This window comes from Pieris brassicae, chromosome 5 (assembly GCF_905147105.1).
Source record: "Pieris brassicae chromosome 5, ilPieBrab1.1, whole genome shotgun sequence".
NCBI classification, from domain to species: Eukaryota; Metazoa; Arthropoda; class Insecta; order Lepidoptera; family Pieridae; genus Pieris; species Pieris brassicae.
The window spans coordinates 10,887,460-10,909,572 of NC_059669.1; the positions used below are offsets into that span (position 1 = coordinate 10,887,460).

Genomic DNA, 22,113 nt, shown 5'->3' on the forward strand with positions numbered 1-22,113 from the left:
TGAAAAAAAATGAAAATTTATCTCTCAAAAGCGTTGTAACTTCGACCGTTTTCACTTTGAATATTTTACGAGACTCTGAAATCATTTTTAACTTTGGACGAAGATATTTATACTACTTTTAACGAAGCGGATATCTTAATAAAATATATAGTTGTGTTTTGCATAATCATAAATAATTTCTACATTCTGACCAATACCAAAAAATAAGCTTGTGAAGTCGCTGACAACTCTTTGAACAGCGATATATTAAGATTAATTTATATAAAAAATCTAAATACATATTATGAAAATAAATTTATCAAATTGTTATTGTGTGTTGTGCATTCAAGTATTACGTCACGCAATTTTTGGAGATTCTTGACCCCCCCCCCCCCATGAAACGCGCCGTCACGTATCCAATAGTAAAACGTTTCATGACCATCCCCAGTGACTCTTTATACCTAAAACTTACCATTATGTGGTGTAAAGTACTGGAAAGTGGAAAATAATATTAACAATAACGCGTAATTCAATCCCCGCCCCTGCATCGTAACGTTTTACAAAGGGGAGCCCCCCCCACTCCCAAAATTCGTTACGTAATACTTGAACGCTTCCTACCTAACTTAACACAGGTTAGACACCCACACCCATTCACACACTCACACATGTCTCATAAGACTTGTTTGATTAGTTCTACCACTAAACCTACTTTTTCCCAAAAAACTGTTTTAAACATGTACCATGTACCACTGACTAGTTGTTATCTAGTTACTGACAACACTAGGGACCATACATGGACATAGATGAATTGTGTTACATGAATAATGGTTTTATTATTTATATTAAACACAAAATAAAATAAGTAAACGAACAAAGTATATTCCTCGATTTTGTATTCTTAAGTAAGATTTTTCTACGATAATTAGCCAATTTACGGATTCGGATAAGCTACGATAATTAGCTTATCCGAATAAGCTTAAATATTAATAAAACCATTGTTGTTCGGACAACTCAATACAAAATCCAGCCTTTGTCGATATCAGAAAGCCTCAGATGTTTATAGACTATTAGCTTTTAATAATTAAAAAAATCAATGGCGCCACAACCTTGTTATGTCTGTGTCTCAAATTTCTGTATCTATTTGTTTCATGATCATTTGTCACTATAATAGGCAAGTAGGTGATATCCTCCTGTGCAAGCCTTAAGATGGTTTTCTTTGAGCACATGTTACATGCGTACATATAAAGTCCATTGGTGCAGAGCCGGGGATCGAACCTACGACCTCAGGGATTAGAGACGCACCCTGAAGCAACTAGGCCAATACTGCTTCTTTATTAATAGCTATTAATAGATTAATATAAACCTAGTAAAACGTCAGATTAATAAATTCAATATTAAAAAAAATCCTAGTAATACGAAATTTATCGGTTATTGACGTCAACGAAGACATTTAACTTCGGTACGCCAATAGTTATTTTTTAATGCAAATATACCAGATATATTTGCATATCGATGAAGCAGATCTGATATACATTTATAGATTGGATCTGTTTTTATATACTGAAGTGTTGGGTGGATGGGTAGTATCACTTAACATTAGACGAGCCTCCTACCGATATGTCTCTTTTACATAAAAAAATATACAATTGAATCTATAGGAATATACCATACAGAAAATGTATCAATCACATGAAGACACGATCAACGCCCTACTGATTGGGCCGCTCTATCACTGTATTCTCTATCCGTAGAAATCTGATACAGTACCGTAGTATTCAAAATATAGATGATATTTAAGTTTTATACAAAGAGATAGATTATTAGTAGTATTTTGTGACATACTTAGAGAAAGGTGTACTAAATGCATTATGGAGCTACAAAAGCGTAATTGTAGATTAGAGATGAAGCGAATAGATGTTGTGCCGGATATCGAGTATTCGGCCAACTCTGTAGCCAGATAGCCGAATATCCGGCCGAAGCATGTCGAGTGGTGGTCAGATAAGGCTGTACAATACCCAAACTTAACAAAACTTTACATCTCAGCGCCATGCATCAGTGTATAGCGAAAGACTTTTCAGAAGCTGGCCTTGTATACGAAGACAAGAGAAATCGTATGTTGCCTTTTACAGTATAATTGGTATTGATTCATCATAATTTGCCCTAAGTACAGTTTGAAAATTAGTTTTCTGTACAGTTATTAAAAATAATGATTCACCGATACAATCACATTCAATTTTATTTAGTAAATATAGTGCTTTTAATATTTATGTGGTATTTATTTGAATTCCGATATCCGGCCGGATACAAGTTTCTTAACCGGTTCTTAGCAGCCAGATAAACCGGTCACCTGTTAGTTACCGAAAAACTGTTTCATCTCTAGTAGAAATCACAATTTGTTTGTCATAAAATACTTAACGAATTTAGATAAAATTAGATTTTCTACTACTTGTAACTAACGTAATAACTATAAGTAAATAGTAAATCATAATTTCATTTCACTTTAAATATTAGAAAATCCCAAACATAATCAGAATTATATGTAGCAAAATAATTCGCTTATCTGTAAACGATAAGAACAAGTCGACACGGAACGATTACGCTGTCTAATTAAGAACTATACAACGCAAGCATTTATCCAAGCGTGTAATCAGCGATCTTTTCATTCCAAGGAACATTAACTTCATTCGTTGATAACGTTAAAGCCAGAACAACACACATCTTTCGAAAATTTATTATATGATTTATTTATTTCGTTATCCGACGGGTAACATAAATTATGGTGATTATTAACAGGTGTCTAAAGATACAAAGGGGTTGCCGGTCAACCTTTTTAGGTTTGGGCCTCAGATTTCTGTATCTGTTGCATGATTATTTGTAAGTGTTACAAGTAAGTGTTTAGGCCTTTGCACTTGACACATGCCGTCGCATTTTTCGATCTAAGGCCGGTATACACACGTTTTCCTTCACCGTTCAAGTGAATGTTATATGCGCAGATAGACAGAGTTCATTGGTGCACAGATAGGGATAAACCTAAGACCCGATGGAGGAGAGTCGCACGCAGAAGTCACAAGAACAAAACTGCTCAATGACTGGTCGCGTAAGAAAATTCATAAATTCAAATTACATTTTGCATGTACATTGCTGTTTCTATAATAGCAATATTATAGAAACAGTTCGTACAGCAATAACAATTAAAATATTTTAATCACCATCGCTATTGCTCAAAGAGAATTCTTTTTAAAAATACGAAGTAGGCTCAGTTGCAATTTTAATTGCATCGTGCTTAATGTATTCAGTGTGATGTTAAAATACAAGTATTGTTAATGGTTCCAGTACTCAAATAAAATTGTTGTTTTTATAGTTTGTTTTCTTTGTATTATTATTAGAGCTTTATTAATGAATCCATACCAAAGTTGGTTAGTTAACATTTTTGTATGATTATTAGTTAGTATAAGTTGTAAAAAATTAGGGTAAAGGACTTCTTCTTATTTTTCAATTTCTCTTTCGTTTTTATCTCCGATTTTTCTCAATGCATTCTTCAGCTAGAACTGTCTTGTTTTGATGATCTTACGTTAAAAGTGCATAATTTGACAAGTTATGTAACCTAACATTTGTTAAGTTACATTTATTTAAAGAAAACCCCTTTTTTACCGGATCGAAGCTATGTATTATTATAAACTTATAATTATTTTACATAATTTTAAATTTTTCCCGACGTTTCGCGTGCTTTACAGCGTGCGTGGTCACGGTCACTGAAGATAAAAGGTGTTGAATGTCAAAAAGTATCACAGCTGTAGAGAAAGTTGTATTATCTGTATTTATTTCCCTGGAGTTGATATCGATTAAAAGATGAAGGGTTATTGCAGAAATGACTCACAGTGTTCTCTATTTATTTTAAACGAAACGTCGGAAAGAAATTATAATTATGTAAAATAATTATAAGTTTATAATAATACATAGCTTCAATCCGGTAAAAAAGGGGTTTCTTTAGATGTGTAAAAGCTATGTTAATACAAGTTAATATAAGACAATACTAAGTTACATTGATATATTTTAGTTAATAATTAAAAGCGTAAACAACCAACGCACACTTAAAGTTAATATGAGCCCTTTAGTTTTTACCACACACAATTGTAATTTAACATTCTCGTTTCTGATAATGTCTAATAAGATAAGAGTCACTTAGATTTACGAACTCTTCACTAAGTCAAGTTAGATTTTGTTAATTCAGAGTCGCAACCCCACTACCCCTAATGTTATCTTAGTTATAAGCTCATGTTTTAAACAATTAAAACCAGTTTTAACCAGCTTCAAACCAAGTGTATCATTAAACATATATCGGAACATATATACATAAGAACCACCACCGAACTTAAATCGTGGAGCGGCTTTTTTTTATTAGTGCCCTGTTCTTCGTTTTCCACATGTAATAGTGGGTGGTGGCCACTTTCGCCACGTGGACCAGCCGGATTGGAGATATTTTGGTTTTTGTTGTTACCTTTTCTTTGCGGTATGCTACATTTGATTTTTTTGTTGCTAAATTCTCTGTTAGCGCAGAGAAATAGTTCCCAGTTCTCAGTCTAGTAGATTTTATTCATTCACATATACAATGTTATAGATGTTGAAAGGAAAATAGTCTGAAAGTGTATGGCTTGCATTCATTTGGGTCATGCGTTCGCTACGGCTGTAACTGAATTTTCTTTCTATGTGCGCAATTAACTGAAGGCTAATCGACTATTTGCCTATTGGTAATTATATGATTTTTTATTTTTGGCATTCAACTACTAAACAACGTGTCATATGCAATGAATAAAGTTAAAACCCTATTTGGACGAATAAATTATTAATCTTAGCACTTGTGGCACACTATTCGAAGACTCGCAAGTGCTCTGCCGTCCTTTAAAGAACGATACGCTACGCTCGATACGCTCTTTTAAAAGTGTCATATATTTGTCAAACTTGATATAGAATGATTTATATAACTTTTAATAGATTTAACTTATAAATTACCTTTGGAAGACTCAACATTGGCACTCGTTGAAATATATGGCAGCCATACTGCAGCACTGGTAAGTATGTCTCGAATATCTGGTAGAGTTTCTCAGCTAGGCGTTTCTGGTCCTCCATGGATACTGCTAACGATTGAAGATCACCGTGGTACACTTTTATCATGGATGTGAGGAGGTTAGCCCGGTTTTTGAGCACCCAGTCGGGAATATTTCGATCGCTGCCTATCGCCTGTTGACAAAAGTCACACTTTTAGAAATGCATTGCATGCATGCATTATTGCAATGCAGTAACAATTATCTAGAATGATCTTAAAAATTAATAGAATTTTCTTCAGGCGAGCACAACACATGTATAAACATTAGTTGTTACATAAATGTAAGTTTTAGTTAATAATTTGATTTGAGCGTAAAAAAAAATCATCACACACTTGAAGCCAATATGAGCCCTTTAGTTTTTACCACACTCATTTGTCTCGTTTCCGATAATGCCCAATAACATAAGTGTCACTTATATTTACGAACTCTTTAATAAGTTGTTTTTTTGTTAATACAGAGTCGCAACCCCATTTCCCCTAATGTTATCTTAGTTATAAGCTCATGTTTTAAACAATTAAAGCCAGTTGTTATCCAGCTTCATACCAAGTGTTTCATTTAAAATATTGCATATATTACATATGTTCAGACAACAGCCACCTAACTTGTTGTTGTAATTACATTATTAACGACGTTTCGAGTTCTTTTAGTTAGCGAGTGACTCATTTATATGTGTTAATACATTTTTGTGGTGAAAACACAGGTTAGTTAAATAACGCTGCCTCAATAATAAACGGCTCAAATATAAGTCTTTCCTCTAACTATCCTTTGGAGTGGAGACTCGGACCGTGGAGTTCAACTGCACAGGCGCTAATTAAACATTTAAGTATGCGCCTGGTAGATAGTACTGGTGACTCCAGAGCTGGTGCTTTCCTTAACGAATAAGTATCGCAATACGCTAGGAAATCCTGCCAGCGTTAAAGGCACACTGCCACAGACACCAAACTTTTTAAATTTGTTTCTTTTTCTACATATTATTTTTTAATTATATATTTAGATTTATTATTATACTAGTAGGTTAGGAATATTGTAAATAATCGACATTAGGTTTTATAAATACACGTTCAGTCTTGTCTTGAGTCTATAAACAAGTTAAAATAAATATTTTTATTTTATTCCGCAGTGGCCTCCGAAGAATATCATTGAGAAGGGAATGCTAAGTAATAAAATCACATGCGTAAGGTCAACTTTACTCCATTAACCTACACGAGAAATCACACCTCCGGATATGAAAATGCTTACTGAACTTGTTAGTCAAGGTGCGCATAGTGATCGATGTTGCAATATATTTAATATATTTTTTACGTTTTAATGTTTAGGAACGAGTTTAATAAAGTTATTTAGTTTAATTTTATAACAACACAATTGAAACCGATGTAAAGGAACGTAAAACTAATTATGGACTTGACAACTATAAATATACTGAACTGACTAAATAGAAAAAAAAACTGTTATATGGGGGATTCTGTATTTAAAAATAACTTCTATAACGTACATATTCATATTTCACCCTTGACAACTATTATACAAGTTTATTAATCTCAATTGTCGTATGTGGTAAATCCATTTATTGTTTAACGAGATGTTTTTCGGGTTTAATTTTCACCAATTCAATTAACAAGTTTTGTGTCAAGAATTTTTCATTTAATAAACATAATATTTTTTTAAGTTTCTTCATTAAAGACGAGATGTGACGTCAGAGCTCAGGCGTGTGTGACAATAAGCCTACTCTGGTTTTCTGCTCCAGCTTCGAGCAGACTGTCCTCAGTTAGCCTTACTTCCAGTACCGGGCCACAGAGAACCGTGGTCGCTTCCTCATTTTACCGTGACGCAACTAAACTACGACGGCGATGATTAAAAAAGAAAGTGAAATCTTCTGTGTTGGCCTTGGATCAACACACATTGCGAATTTTCGGGTGTAATTATAGTCTCTGCACGATAATTTCCGTACGTATCTTATACAAAATTCAATTGGGACAGAGTCGGTGATCGTACTCACAAGTTTCGGGGAGAAAGTTCTCGTCGCTAACGTAACTCTGAATGAACAAAACAAAAACGTGTTTTTCAGCCTTATTAAGGTCGTCGAGGTAATACACCTTTGCGCTTAATAAATGAAACCTTACGAAACTCCACGTGAGACGCGACATCCCCGCTTACGTCGTCTATGATACGAAAACTGACCGCAAATATATCTCATTTTCTTATCTATGTGATACAGATAATGAACAACCATAGATATGAGTTACGATTGGCGATTAAAAAGAGTTACGGAGTTTTTTTTGCCAGTTCTTGCCCGCTTTACGCCCTCAACTTGCGAACTGGTAGTAAATGTAAATTTCGAATAAATTTTACATCTTAAAGTTATTTTGAGTTTAATTTGAAAAATTTATTGGTCTGTCTTCAGTTATAAGTAAGTTTAAGACGTTACTTTGTTTCGAATTTTTTTTTTACATTTTACAATTTATCTAATTTGTGAATGGTCTGTAAGTATAGTCTGGCGTATAAAGTACATACCACAATCACTCACATGATTAATTGCTAATAATTGCACAATAAATTGATAATATTGGCTTTGATTGACACGACTTCTATTGTAATCCATAACGCGGTAGACTCGGACCGCGTTATAGGAAATCGCGGTGTAGAAATATTCTCGTAAAACCGTTTTTATAATGTTCAAAAACTAGGGACACAAATTGAATAAAGTTAATTAGTATAACTATAATAATTAGTTTGGACTTGACAAATTTCACACTACAGAAATATAACTTGAGAAACATCCGCGCTATAGGGGGGTAAAACCGCGTTATAGGGGGCCCACATTAAATAGGAGATTACTGTATTTAAATAAACCTTTTATAAAGGACATATTTATTTATATTTAAGCCATGACAACTATTAGAAAATTAGTTTATTAATCTGAAATGTCGTAGAATTAGGTATTTGTATTGTGTTATTAGTGACACTTTTCTTAACTGTATTGTCCAATTCAATTATGCAAACCATCCAAAGTAAAAAGAGTTTTAAAAAAAATAACAAGGTCATGAATTACCACTTTTTAAAGTTTTGTATTTCGAATAAATTTTGTGAAAGTTACAATTTTAACACGCATCGCGTTTGTCCTCTTCAAAAAAATCCATTAAAAATATATATATATATATATATATATATATATTTGTATAAGAAGACAATCCGCTTTCTGCAAAAAATATCTCGATCACAAGCAAGGTCGTTGATCCTATATCCTTAGAATAATGATGCCAAATGTCACTGTTAGGGGAATGTTACTCAGGAGGTCGCCGTTCCCAAGCATCGGACGGAATCAATTCAAGTTTCAAATATAGCGCGACGAAATATTGGAATAATATCCGTTAAAAAATCTTCAACAAAAACAAAATTTTAGTCGCAGTAATAAAGAACATCTAGTTAGTCAACATAAATCTACTTTTTAATCGGCCCAAATATATTTATTTATCTATTTCTTAACAATTATACTTATTTTCTTTTTTATATTTTTATTTACGATATAATTTTCACAAGACTTCTTTCTGCAAATCCTTACTATTATACTTTTTTCTGCAATTATTATTATTAAATTCATTTTCTTTTATTGCAACTGAGGCATAAACTAGCTTTGTCGTCTCTGGCAGAATGACCAGTGCTGTAGAGCAGTCTGCTCCTCAGCATAACGCCGAGTCAGGGCCAGTTACAACCACCACACACACGTATTACACACATAAAACGTAGGTTGCTCTTAAAAAATAAATATTTTAATTTATTTATTATTATTATTTTTTACCTGCATGTATGACATTAATTTATATTTAATATATTACTATATAAGGATTAAATATTAAAGCAACCTTTCAGAAAGTCTTTGTAAGGCTAGTGAAAAGATTCCCACTATGAAAAAAGGCAGGGCGAAACGTGAGTCCTGTTTACATTAAAGATAAAACTTACTTCATAATACTTATTAATAAAGCACACGGAATAGTTTCTTTATAGTATGCATAACAAATATATAAAAGATAATCTAAGCCGGCTGCGATCATAAGAGTGCTTCAATATACCCAAGTAGTTAAGTGGTTTGTTCTAGCTAAGAGCATTAATTAGTCCGTGATTCGAGTGCACTGGACGCTATAACGATGAATGTTAATGAACACTCAAGGAAAATCTCCTAGTAAAAATTAAAAGCTCAAACTCTACGAAGCATCGAGCAGGAATCTTTATCTATATATAACATAAACAACTTACAGCTGTTCCATATGCCTCGTACTAACCAGCATAATTCGCCATTGCTTCGGGTCTTATCTAACTATGACACTTATTATGAGGATATTGATATTTTCCACCTCACCAAAGAAGATGTGTTTTTTTCTGATTTGAAGAGGCGGGAAGACTTTGTCTATGTTTACTGTTAAGTTCAGTTTCCTTTTTTTTTGTCTACTAATGTACTAACCTATGTGTTCTGTGTTGGCTTTGTATATACATATGTTTTATAATATGTATGTTAGCTGTAAGATTACTAATTACTAGTGACGAGGGTTGTGCTTAGAAGAGAAAGAGACTACAACCAGCGAGAAACCGAACGAAAAAAGATATACAATCTGTTCGCTTGTGATTCTTCTTACAGTGAGTGCCATCTCCTTACGAAAGTGGGGGATCAACAAGGTTATTTGGATGCCGCGCTGCTAAACAATGACTTGGTACTTTCAAAATCTCAAGTTCGCATCTCAATCGAACGCAACCTTTCATCTCGCATTTTTTGTTTTAAACACCCCAAGACTTACGTTGGACTAGCCACCACGGTCCCAAATTTTTTGGCCCTAGAAGCCGGATAGACAGCAAAATGCGGGCTCACTTGCCCATGCTCTTTTAATAGAGCAGGGGAGAAGGCTCATCTGATGTTAAGCGATGCCGCCCATGGAAACTGTCAATTGCAGAGGGCTCGCAAGTGCGGCAATGCACTCTTGTCTTGTCACTCAATGTCTGTTAAGAATTGGTACACTCTTTGCTTGAAGGACACTACTTTTGAGTTAGACTAGTTAGTAAAAAATCCGGCAACGCACTCGCGAGCCCTCTGGCATTGAGCGTGTCCATGGGCGGCGGTATGGCTTGACATCAGATGAGACTCCTGCCCATTTGTCCCCTGTTCTATAAAAAAGCTTTTAATTTAGATAGCTTTCAGGAATGATGACGCTTTGAAAATATGACGGGGAAATCGATTAGGTAAGTGCAATCACATTTCATATGAGCTCCAGTTTCCCTGTGCTGTTTGTCTATGAAACCTATGATAAAATACTAAACTAAAATCCAGCTCGTTCGTATTCAGGTTTTGCAAAACCTGAATAGTGAAAATAAAAATGTTCTAACATCCTTTTCATAATATAGCCAATTATTTTAAGTAACGTTGTCTAGACTATGACGTCACTGGAGCAACTTGCCACTGTATTAATAGAATTGTCTTATCAATTTAACAAACGGCTGCTTAAAACCGACAAATATTTGTTTTCGCTATCGATTAATATTAAGTTCAACCTATTTTTAAATGATTTCAAAGGGAGGTTTTTATTTATCGGAATCTCGTCTATATGTATATTTCCGAATTTCCGATTAAAAAATAAAGTGCTCTGGCCTAAGGCTTACCAAGAGGCCCGATTATCAGATAAGTCCTTATTTATTGACACTTCGTTGCATTATTATACACATCACAAGTCTAACAGGTATACAATGTGGACAGCTAATTTATGTACAGTAGATATTTAATGGGAGATAGAGAAGGAGCTAAGCGAATAGCGACGGGAAGTGAATTCCATAGCAGACTCACTTCACTGCAGAGATTTTAAAGTATTCGCTAAGAAAGGGAGTTACGAGATGCGATTTCAAGGATATAGTTTTCGGAAGAGCAAAAGCTATAGTTATGGGCTACCAAAAAATTAAAATCGATTTTGAGATAGCATGGAGTTTAAGGATTGAACATGATGGAATATAAGACATGGAGAACTTGAAGATTAAGAACGCAATACTAAAGAGATATATAGAGGAGTTTCCTCAAATTTTTAGACGTACATTTTGTATCGACTCGGACTTCGGTAAATACAATTTGGATGTCGTACCTACTGATAGACTATATATATGTAACTTTTAAAAAATAATTATGACGTTATGTGTAGAAATTAAATGTGTTTGACAAAGGGTTAAGAGGAATGACTTCCATAATATTATACAATCTAAACTCAGTACAAATTTGTCTTACACAATTAAAGGTAGAATTATACAGTAATTTAAAAATAATTTAAATTATCAGGTCCTTTAGAGCGTTCAGAACAATGCTACGTTTAGGAATAAATAATCTTACTTCAACAAACAAAGGGGATACATTTTAAAATAACCCACATTGAGTATTAAACATTGCATGTAAACTAATCAAGCGGAAAATCATGCGATAATTATATTAAATCGTTCTAGTTCTGCGTTAATGGATTATTATCGGCTAAGATTCTGTTAGACTTGGCTTACGACTCTACTCTCACCTACTCACGACAAACAACCCATACAAACAACACAAAAATAAAAACCAAACTAGCTCGAAAGCAATGGATGCGTACTAAAATAAGAAAATAAAGAAATTAATCAATGGCGCTACCTTTTTAGGTCTGGGCCTCAAATTTCTTTATCTGTTTCATGATCATTGTGAATCTTATAGGCAAGTAGGTGATCAGCCTTCTGTGCCTGACGCACTCTTTCGACTTTTTGGGTCTGACTTTTTTTACCTGCGAGTCCAAGCGTATAGCAAATACCAGATAAAAGTCAGTTGCTACCCAGCTTCATCTAACAACACTCGCCACCGAACTTGCACGACTGAGCGTTTTTCAAGGCAATTTTTGTCGCGCGCCACCGCTATGTGGAACCAGCTGCCCACTGAAGTATTTCCGAACCAATTCGACTTACGATTTAATTCACTTAAACAATTATTATGTTTAATAAATATGCTTTTAATTATACTTTCATGTGCTTGAGAGCAAAACATACTAGAAACTAAGATATATTTATCGAACCTCTCCACCGCTCCACCTAAAAACAGCTCCAAATTTTTTTTCTAAATATTTTTATTATTCGGCAATGGGCCATGCAATAATGTAGTGTAAATACATTGTTTTAGCAGATATTGGAGCCCCTGAACTAAGTCTAGGGAGTACCTGTACATTGTACATCAGGGTACTCCACTCATCAACGATTTAATGAACCTGTAACTGAACAAAAACGAGATTTATTACTAAAATAAACATAAAAGTAGACATGGTTAAAATGTACACACCAGAAGTGAGTCACTGTTGATAATGTTGGAAAGGGATGGATGGGGAGTGGGAAATTAATCAAAGATACAAATCTTTGTCTCTAATCCAACCTAATGTAATTTACTGGGATACTGAGACATCATTTACATCATGCATGTAATATTATCAGTTTTATACCTACATTTGATAGGGGTTCAAAACATTCTTAGTAATACTTGGGGTACTACATACAAGTCGTACGATTACGATAACGATAGAGCTGGAGCTGTTATAAGGTAGAGCCGTGGTTCGAGAAATATATCTTAGTTTCTAGTATGTTTTGCTCAAGCAGATGAAATACATGTTTTTTAAACATAATAATTGTTTAAGTGAATTAAATGGAAAATTGTATGACACTGTTTTTGATTACATTCATGGAATGATAAGATGGTTCTTGTATAGGTCTAGGTCACAATAAAATTACGAAACGTCAATATGTTTTTAATACGGAAGGGACATATTGATACTGATAGACTGAAGCGAGACTTGTTAGCCTTAAAAAAGCACGATTTCGAAATAATTAGAATTCAATATGTTTTTGATATTTGAGATTTTTATTTACACTTAGTTACATTTATAGAAAAACAAAAAAATATTAAACATAATAATTATAAGGTATGCAACGGGCGGCCTTATCGCTAACAACCGATCTCTTACAGTCAAACCTTAGTAAGGACAACAAAAATAAATATGATGGGTAAAGTTCAAAAAGTGCATAACCAAATGTTATAAAAAAATTATAGAATCACCATCTTTGATCTAACATAAAACCATATTTTAAGAAAATAAACTAAAAACTTAAAAGTTAATCTCACAGCTTCATGAATTGCGATGCAATACAGAAGAAGAAATACTAGAATTACAATACAATTGAGCAGGATAAGATATAGTTTTAAAAGATGTTAGGGAGGTAGCCAATCCTATGGAGTTGGGCAGCCTATTCGATAACTTAATGGCGGAGATCATAAATGAATTGCCTAAGAAGGATGAGGTGTGAGATGAAGTTTACAAAAAGCATCTATTAGAGGAGCATAACATATAAGGACCTGAGAAATTGAATTCATTTTTAAGAGGTTCTCTTCTGTTACTGTCTTCAAAAGGTTTATTTTTGTTACAATTCTGTTCAATTTTTAATGTGATAAAATCTTTCGAGCATATAACTGAAAAATCTTTCTTCGGACGGTTTGCCATATTGAAAGAAATTGTTTAGGCTAATTAGGATTTCTGGGTTTATATATATTTATAGAATAAATAGAATATATATATATAATATTGGTTTTAAATTTAGATGATATATATATATATATATATTTAAAACCAAGGCCCTAGTTTTAACGGATACATTTTATGCGTCGTATTTATTGGCTTTTATGAATATTCTCTATTAGGAAAGTTGTCAAAATGACAATTGACAAATGTGACTTGCTCTGTGCGCTTTTGAAGTTTGATGTGTGTAACGAGAAACGAAATTACTGTTTGCATAAAAATAAACACTATTGCGTAATTAACATACGGATTCCTATAATCGGTTAACCACAGCTTACACAACAACCGTTTAAAGATAATCTTCTGCAAAAACAGATTAAACTTCTACCTGCTGATAATAAAAGAGCGCAGTTTTTTATATCATGTGTAATTTCTCGTAATATATGTATATCCTTAGCCATAAATAATGAATCTCTGCATCTTCTACCGCATTTGCCACGGAAAGGGTAGTTCGGATTATACCTGCAGCTGAGTTTCATCATCGGACGTCGAGGCAGAATACAAAATGCCATCCGTATCACCTCGACGTCCGTCGTTCCAGAAATGTGCATTTTTACGGCAATTCATGCCGCGCACCAAAACTGGAACCAGTTACCCACTTAAGTACTTCCGAACCAATTCGACTTAGGGTCACGAGAACAGCAAACCAATTCTTAAAAGGCCGGCAACTCATTCGCGAGCCCTCTGGCATTGACGGTAGCCTGTTCTATACAAAAAATTGCACTCATACTATTCAGAATCTTTCTGTAAAATTGTCTTTATGCTGCGATGAAAAGAGGGTTAATATCGACTGACACTTTGGATAAATTAAAATATTATGTTCCGATTTTTGGTAAAAAATAATTAATTATATTTAATAATATATCTTTACAGAGATGTCGATCGATAGTGACAAATTATTCTTATAAGTATTATGAGCTTTATGTAAAAATGTTGTGTTGTATGACTTAGAATTTACTAAATGTAATCATTATCATACTTAGTATAGTAGCGGAAGCACCTGACTAATAGAATAGTGACAAATTTAAACAACACGAACGCACAGTTTGCTTTCAAATACTATACGTAAACTTAGATATTCGTATACTCGATACTTACTGGAAGTATCGAAAAGTTAAGGAAACGTTAGATACTGTTGGCAAAACAAAAGGATTGACCTCGTCAATTGTTTTCTGCTATAAGTTAAGCAATGTTTTTTAATTGTGTAATAAGTATTTATAGTCGAGACTAAGTGTCAAGTGTCATATGTCAAAAAGAAAACTTTTTTGACATCCGCGTATCACTAACCAACATGTGACTAATATATACTCACCAATACATATCTTCCGTATTCCCTGATAATAAACTTTCCACTCTGCAACGTGATCGCCGACGGCTGTGAGAATAGAGACTTGACGCAGTGAGCCGCTCCCACAACCTAGACAGTCATTTTTTATTAAAAATAATATAAACTGTATACAATGCATGATCAGCGTTGGTCTAGCGGCATAAGTGCGACTGTCGAGTATGAAGTCCTGCCTTCAAAGCTCGACTGTGCACCATTGATTTTATTTAACAGAAGGCTGAACAAAATTTGTATATAAAAAACAATCAAAGAAACGGATGCAATTTAACATATAGAGTTCTTTTTCTTCTTCTTTTTGGCTCTAGCCCGGTTTGTACATTAGCCAGTGTCAAGTATAAGATGTTTATAATTAGCTATTTTAATTATTAGTTTATGAATAATAAAAAACTAAGGAAACTCGCGACATTATAGGGTTGTTAGTAATGGATTATGTCATCAATATACACAAAAACTGACACATGATGTCAAAATGTCTATGAAAAATTGTAGTATCAGCGTCATTGAGCGAGAGGTTGGAGAAAGATTGAGAGAGAAAGGGAGATCGAGAAAAAATATTGGTTGATGCATTCGTTTAGTAGTTACATATTAGAACTTTAGATGGCAATTCTGTCGCATAACGTCTTGTGCATTATTAGTACGTATACAATGTGTAAATATTTATATACAAATACCTTGAGTGATCATATACCCGTACATGATCATCTATTGGAGCTTTTACTTAGTAATAATTAATTTACAAAGAAGTTTCACGTCTGACATGTGGACTTTGTACGCACGCACTTTTTTTAAAATATATTTTTATGCATTAAATAAGATGTTAGTTATAGCCGTGCTGTGCCCGTACAATTTTATTGTATACTCCCAAAGAAAATTCTTTAGTTTCAGGTGAAAGTATAGCACTTTGTTAGAAGTAACCACCAAGAACTCATAGACCTATTTATCACTACACTAGATATCGATAACCTACTTTGACGACACACCCAAAACCAAGCCCCCGAGCACTCATTAATTAATTATCATACTACAATTTTGAGTTCAAACTATATAGTTTGATTAATTAACATTAACATTAATATAATGTATGATAATTAACCATTCTCTGGAATGTTAACCTAGGGCATACTTACATGCATATTTTTTTCGCATTTTTTTGTTTAATAGAATAGATAATCGACAGAGTAAACTTATTTTGATAAACAATAGTACAATTGCAATTTTCAAGGTCACCATATATTTGAAAAAAAAAAAAGGTATTAAAATATGTCTATCAAATGCTTTTTGTGAGTGCGAACCGTATTTATAACGCGCTTTTTTCTTCTTAAATTGTTTTTAGACTTTTCCTATAACAATGTAATTCAGAATTACATAAAAAATTACCCAGGTCATGACATGAAAATATTTATTAACACAGATTATTATTTAATCTGGTAGAAAAACAGTACTCTTTGTAAATAAATAACTGAAAGTTTGTCTTACATTACACAAATTTTGACCTTGAAAACTAAGAATTGCACAATTTATAGAATTCCTTTAAAACAGAACAGGTTTTTAATTATGCAAATGTTACCGTACAGTAGGAGGTGAATCTTTGTTTTTTATTGCTAGTAAATTCCAAGTGTATGTTTCAGTGCTGTGACATAAAGGAAATAAAAAGTATAAACACAGATTTTGGTTTTATATTCTTCTGATTTGCAGGAATAATATATTGGGTTCTTACAATATCTTATAACAAGTGTTATAATGACATGATAAAATTTTATTAGACCATTAAACAGGCAATTCATTAACACATTTTTATAACATAAATTTATACTATTTACACATTATCCTGCACCAATATGAATAGAATGCAGATTTTATGAAATTATGCTAAAATATATAGAAAAGTTATCAAATAATCTATATATATACATATATATTTATTACCTGTCCAGCCAAAGCATGCCGTTGGGTATCTGACACCCAACCAGGGTGAAAATAAAGAACTGCATCAGCCGGATCATCTTCTTCAGCCACACAACACTCTGTGTCATACACAAACACTATCATCATTTCCCTAAAACAAAACAAAGATAAAAAGATAGAAACACTAGCATGTTCAAAGAATTATCAGCAAAAGATATTAAATCATTTAACATATTTTATAATCTATAAAACAGTTGTCATTCAGATTAAATATTATTTTTATAGTATAATTAAATATGTATCATTGTAGTTTTTCTAACTACTTCTAGACAACTTTTAGATATTTCTAAACTGAGTTATGGATTATTTACTTACAGTCCAGTTACATTATTCAATTATGAGTAACAAATAGTACCTATTCATATATAAATGTATCAAGACTTTATTATTCTAAAAGTATAATGAGATATATAAATTATATTTATTGTAATAAATGAATGATTACATCATTATAATTTTATTTCTTATTAGAATGAAATATAATAAGTTATAATTATTATCTATGGCAATGGACAACAGTCAGCATTAAATATTTAAATATTTTTCAAGAGCAGTTCTTTCAACATAAAATAATTAATTGCTACATATATATCATTTGTTAAATTCTTCTAAATATTATTTATTATTTTCAAACTAACAATATGCCAAAATAAAAGATACAGTGTTATAGTTAACGAAAATATTTTATAACAAGTTTTACGTTTTTCTAAATAGCCTGAGGTTACACGATGGTTTAATAAATAAATGTTATTATAATATGTAAGAACGCATTCAAACATTACATCCACTTTCTCCATACCATAAGTTGTGCCTATCATCACATATGTCTAAAAGCTAATGTCTACGACTAGTGAAGCATAAAATACCTTAATATTTTTTTACCAACATAACATATTCTACTTACTTAGCCATTGTAGATAGTTAAAACTTCACTTATTATTAATTAACAAAATCACAACATGTCCTTAAATGTTATAATACGGATTTTTAATAAATCGATCGAATGCGCGTAATATTGTTTTTTTTTTTCAGAACTCAACAATCGTCCTTCTACACACGCTACAGACTATAAATGAATTTGTCATGCTAGTTCTGGCTATTCATATTCAGTTTATATTGACTATGACTGACAGCTGTGACAAAACCTTGCAAAGCTGTCAATGTCGTTTATTGGTAAATTTTCTTTTGTCACGTACTTTTATAAACATTTCATACACTATTAATATTTTTATGAAAACTATATAAATATATTTATTATTTTTGCATCATTAGAGTTTTAGAGAAAAATTTTGTATTTTTTGAAATGTAAATTAACGCCCTCTACACTGTACATATCAACTTACCGTGTTAATAGTTTGGTAGCTTCGATTTCGACTTACAAATGTTTTGTAAAATGAATACGAAATCTAAAAAATAAAGTGAAGGTGCATCTTTTTAATTATTTTTTCTAAAAATTTATAACATAGATAAGATCAATAATAAGTAATATATATTTTTAAAAACATTGCGCCTGCAAAAGTATTCCGAGAGCTGTTGCGCGATTAAAGATTTTGTCGAGTACTGTATATCTTACAGCTTCAATTATCGATTTTCACTTGAAAACTGCATAAAATGATTTTTAATTTATAATTGGTCAACATATCTTTTAATCATGTATTCCTTGAACATAAGTTACAGTGAATCTGGATAATACAACTGTAATTTTGGAATCACCGTGGATTCAAAACTTCAGTGGTCCTCATATTAACGGATTGTCCCATCATATTAAAAGACTTAGTTCTGCAGCTTACGCGTTTAAAAAGATTCGCACACTAACTAATATCGATACAGCTAGAAATATTTATTTTAATTACTTTCACAGCTTAATGACTTATGGCTAATTATTATGGGGTCATGCTGCTGATGTCGAAACTATTTTAATCCTGCAGAAGAGAGCTATTCGTGCAGTCTATAATTTAAAATGTAGGGAATCTCTGAGAGATAAATTCAAGGAAATTTATATACTTACCTTTCCCTCGCAATATATTTATGAAAATATTATTTATCGCAGGCTGCAATTTCACCGTACCAGACTATCCAAAGTTAGTAATTCTTTTTTGGGAAAAGGGATACTCTTCTTTAATAAAATCCCAGAGGGTCTTTTGTCTCTGCCTTTTAATAAAGAAGAAAGAAATGCCTTTAAGAAATGTATTAAATAAAAGCTGTGTAAAAACGCTTACTACCAAGTTAACGATTATCTAGTTGATAAAAGTGCCTGGGACTAGTGCTAGACAGGCTACTTCTAATTAATTTGCGATATTTGTTTTTAAATAAGTGTTTGATGATTTGCTGTTTTAAAAGAGTACCGAAAGTTTTTTACGCCTGCTTTTTCTCTCGGCCTACACCCTCTTGCCGATGAGTAGGGATGTCTTCCTATTCAAATTTAATTACGTGGAATATTTTATTTTACATTAATTAAATTATGTATTGAATTCATCAAACAATGCTATCATGTCGGATATCCGGTTCCGTGTCCTGTGATGGGGTCATATCAAGCCACCCGGTCTCAGGAATCAGTTGCCAATAGAATACTAATTATACATGGCCTACCAAGTGTCCTTATGAAGGTTGTTTTTCTTTACAGTAACAACAGTTTCTTTACAATAAATTCACTATAAAATACTTTTTACTACTAAATAAATACTACCTACCTTCCTACTGGCTTCTGGGTGCGACTTTAACTCGTAAGGTCGTAGATTCGATCACCGGCTGCACCAATGGACTTTCTGTCTATATTCAACGTATATATTCAACAACCGCTCGAACGGTGACGGAAAACATTTTGAGGAAACCTGCTTGCTTTAGACGCTAAAAGTTGATTGCTTGTGTCAGGCACCGGAGGCTGATCACCTACTTCCCTATAAGACAAATTATCATGAAACAGATACATAAATCTGAGGCTCAGACCCAAAAAGGTTATATAGACTGGTAAATGTAAATATTAACGATACGACAAATTACATTAAGAATCTAGTCGGGTTCAATATCCCACAAAGCAAATTAACAATTAATTATCATTTTGGATTGCATAATTAAGTTTTGTAATATAATGTTGATGTAATTTACATTAAATTAAAAAGAAAGTGATTAGTTTTTGAATTCCAATGTTTTGCACAAGAAACAATAAAGTTTTGGTACTTTAAAAAATGTTTTGTAAGCAAAGGTTGGGAAATTGGGAAATGTTTGGTTTAAAATTGTTACGCACACTAAAATACTAATAATCATATTCTCCATACCGATTTATACTCCAACAGTGGTTCTTAGGCCTAAGAATATACTTTATTCTTAGAAAAACCGCGATCCCTGGATTTAGTACCCAAATCCTTAATATTTGTTTAAACTAATAACAACCAGGCAACCTTTCATGTCTTACTAAATAAAATCATATAATTTGTTTTATCATCGGATCGGCAGAATACAAAATACGGTCCGTATCACATCCGTTTCACAACTGAGCGTTTCTTAAGGCAGATTTTGCCACGCGCCGCCACTACATGGAACTAGCTAGGGTCCTTCAAGAAAAGAACATACTTAAAAGCATGCTTAAAAGACCAGCGCACTTGCGAGCCTTCTGGCAATGTAAGTGCCCATGGGCGGCGTTATCACTTAACATCAGCTGAGCCTCCTGACCGTTTCCCTCCTATTACATAAAAATAAAACTGAATTCAAAGTTGACGTTCTTAAATACTAATACTTATTATATTCCCACTAAATAAAATAATAAATTATAATGAAAGGATTTTTATATGTTTAGATATGTTATGCTCGCGTTAATAAGTACTATGGATATTTTTTCTCATATCTTTCTCGTACGGACTCTTTAAGTTACTGCCAGTTCTCAAATCAAGGGTGTAGAACGGACGGGAAGAACTGGTAATAAACTCTCCTCCACTCTTTTTAATCGCTACATCGCTAATAGTTTTTTGTTTACCACAATGTTTGTAAGAAGGTGCAACCATTACACCATGTTCCATAACTAATGATTGTGAAACAGAGGCCTAGAAGACCTAAAAGGAAGCCTCACTGTTTCTTTGGTATATTGATTATTATAACGTATGGATTTGTTTGGACCAAATACAATTTAAATTAGAAAAAACATAAATTATATAGATTTATTTTGTGTAACGTTAGCATTGCCTTATTTTAAGTCATACGCTAGATATAAAAGGAGTGTCCTATGTAATATAGTTGGGTGTGGCAGTCCACATTTCTCGATCCTGGTTTGTTTTTGTGCAACCGTGTTACCAACTCGTAAGATCGTATGTGTTAACGACTTTTCCCTTTTTAAGTTGTTAAAATTTCCGTATCAAACATTTACTAACATGATGTTTTAACTTTAAATTATTGTTTACCCTCACATAAGCTCGTTCTTGCACATGCCAATAGTATATAAGTGAACATCACACTGGATCATGTTATTTAATTAACGTCACAAAACGATTTTTTGTATCTAAGTCCTTATTTTATACCCTGGTTAAGTCCCAAAAGAACATTTGGGATTTCAGTAAATCCCAGTTAAGTCCCAAATGTTAGTAATATTATCAGGACTGTTGAAACGAACTAGGGTAATAGGAAAAAAATCGCATTTGTTGTATATTCCTCTAAAAAACACAGACTTATTCGCTTGCTTCATACAAAAGAATTCAACGCGTTACACGTAGCGTCCTCAAGGTCGAATGATGAGTGGTAGCTTACATCATTGCAAAACTATTTTGATTATAATGTTTTGTTGATTTTTTGGACTCCAAGTTGAGAAAATACACAGATTTAAAAGGGTGGATAACTAAAGTAAAAATGAAAAGTTATAAGACGTTAGTACTTTTTACAGTCACAATATTACGTTACTGAACAAAATCATGTGGAAGAAAATTGATAATGAAAAGATTCAAGAAATGTAGCAAATTTCTATATATCGACAAAAATTCTAAAATTGGGACTACTTATAGATGTGCCGAATAATGTATAAAAATACTAAGTAAAGAAATTGTTTAGAAGCTAAGATTATTCCAAAAAGCAAACATTCATATAACATCGGCGCGTTACGTAAAACTTAACGCTTAATTACAAGCACACAACGTAA

The 22,113-nt window shown here is 32.8% G+C and overlaps 1 protein-coding gene across 1 annotated transcript in view; it reads right to left on the reverse strand.

The window, feature by feature from the left end:
* LOC123709630 overlaps positions 1 to 18,061 on the reverse strand; it is a 29,301-nt gene extending 11,240 nt beyond the window's left edge. Inside the window, exons 1-4 of the mRNA XM_045661085.1 lie at positions 17,899 to 18,061; positions 16,956 to 17,085; positions 14,997 to 15,101; positions 4,990 to 5,217 (exon numbers count right to left, since the gene is read on the reverse strand). Coding sequence (XP_045517041.1) covers positions 4,990 to 5,217; positions 14,997 to 15,101; positions 16,956 to 17,085; positions 17,899 to 17,906 — 471 coding nt within the window. The 5' untranslated portion in view covers positions 17,907 to 18,061. The remainder of the gene's footprint in view (positions 1 to 4,989; positions 5,218 to 14,996; positions 15,102 to 16,955; positions 17,086 to 17,898) is intronic.
* Positions 18,062 to 22,113: the final 4,052 nt, after the last annotated feature.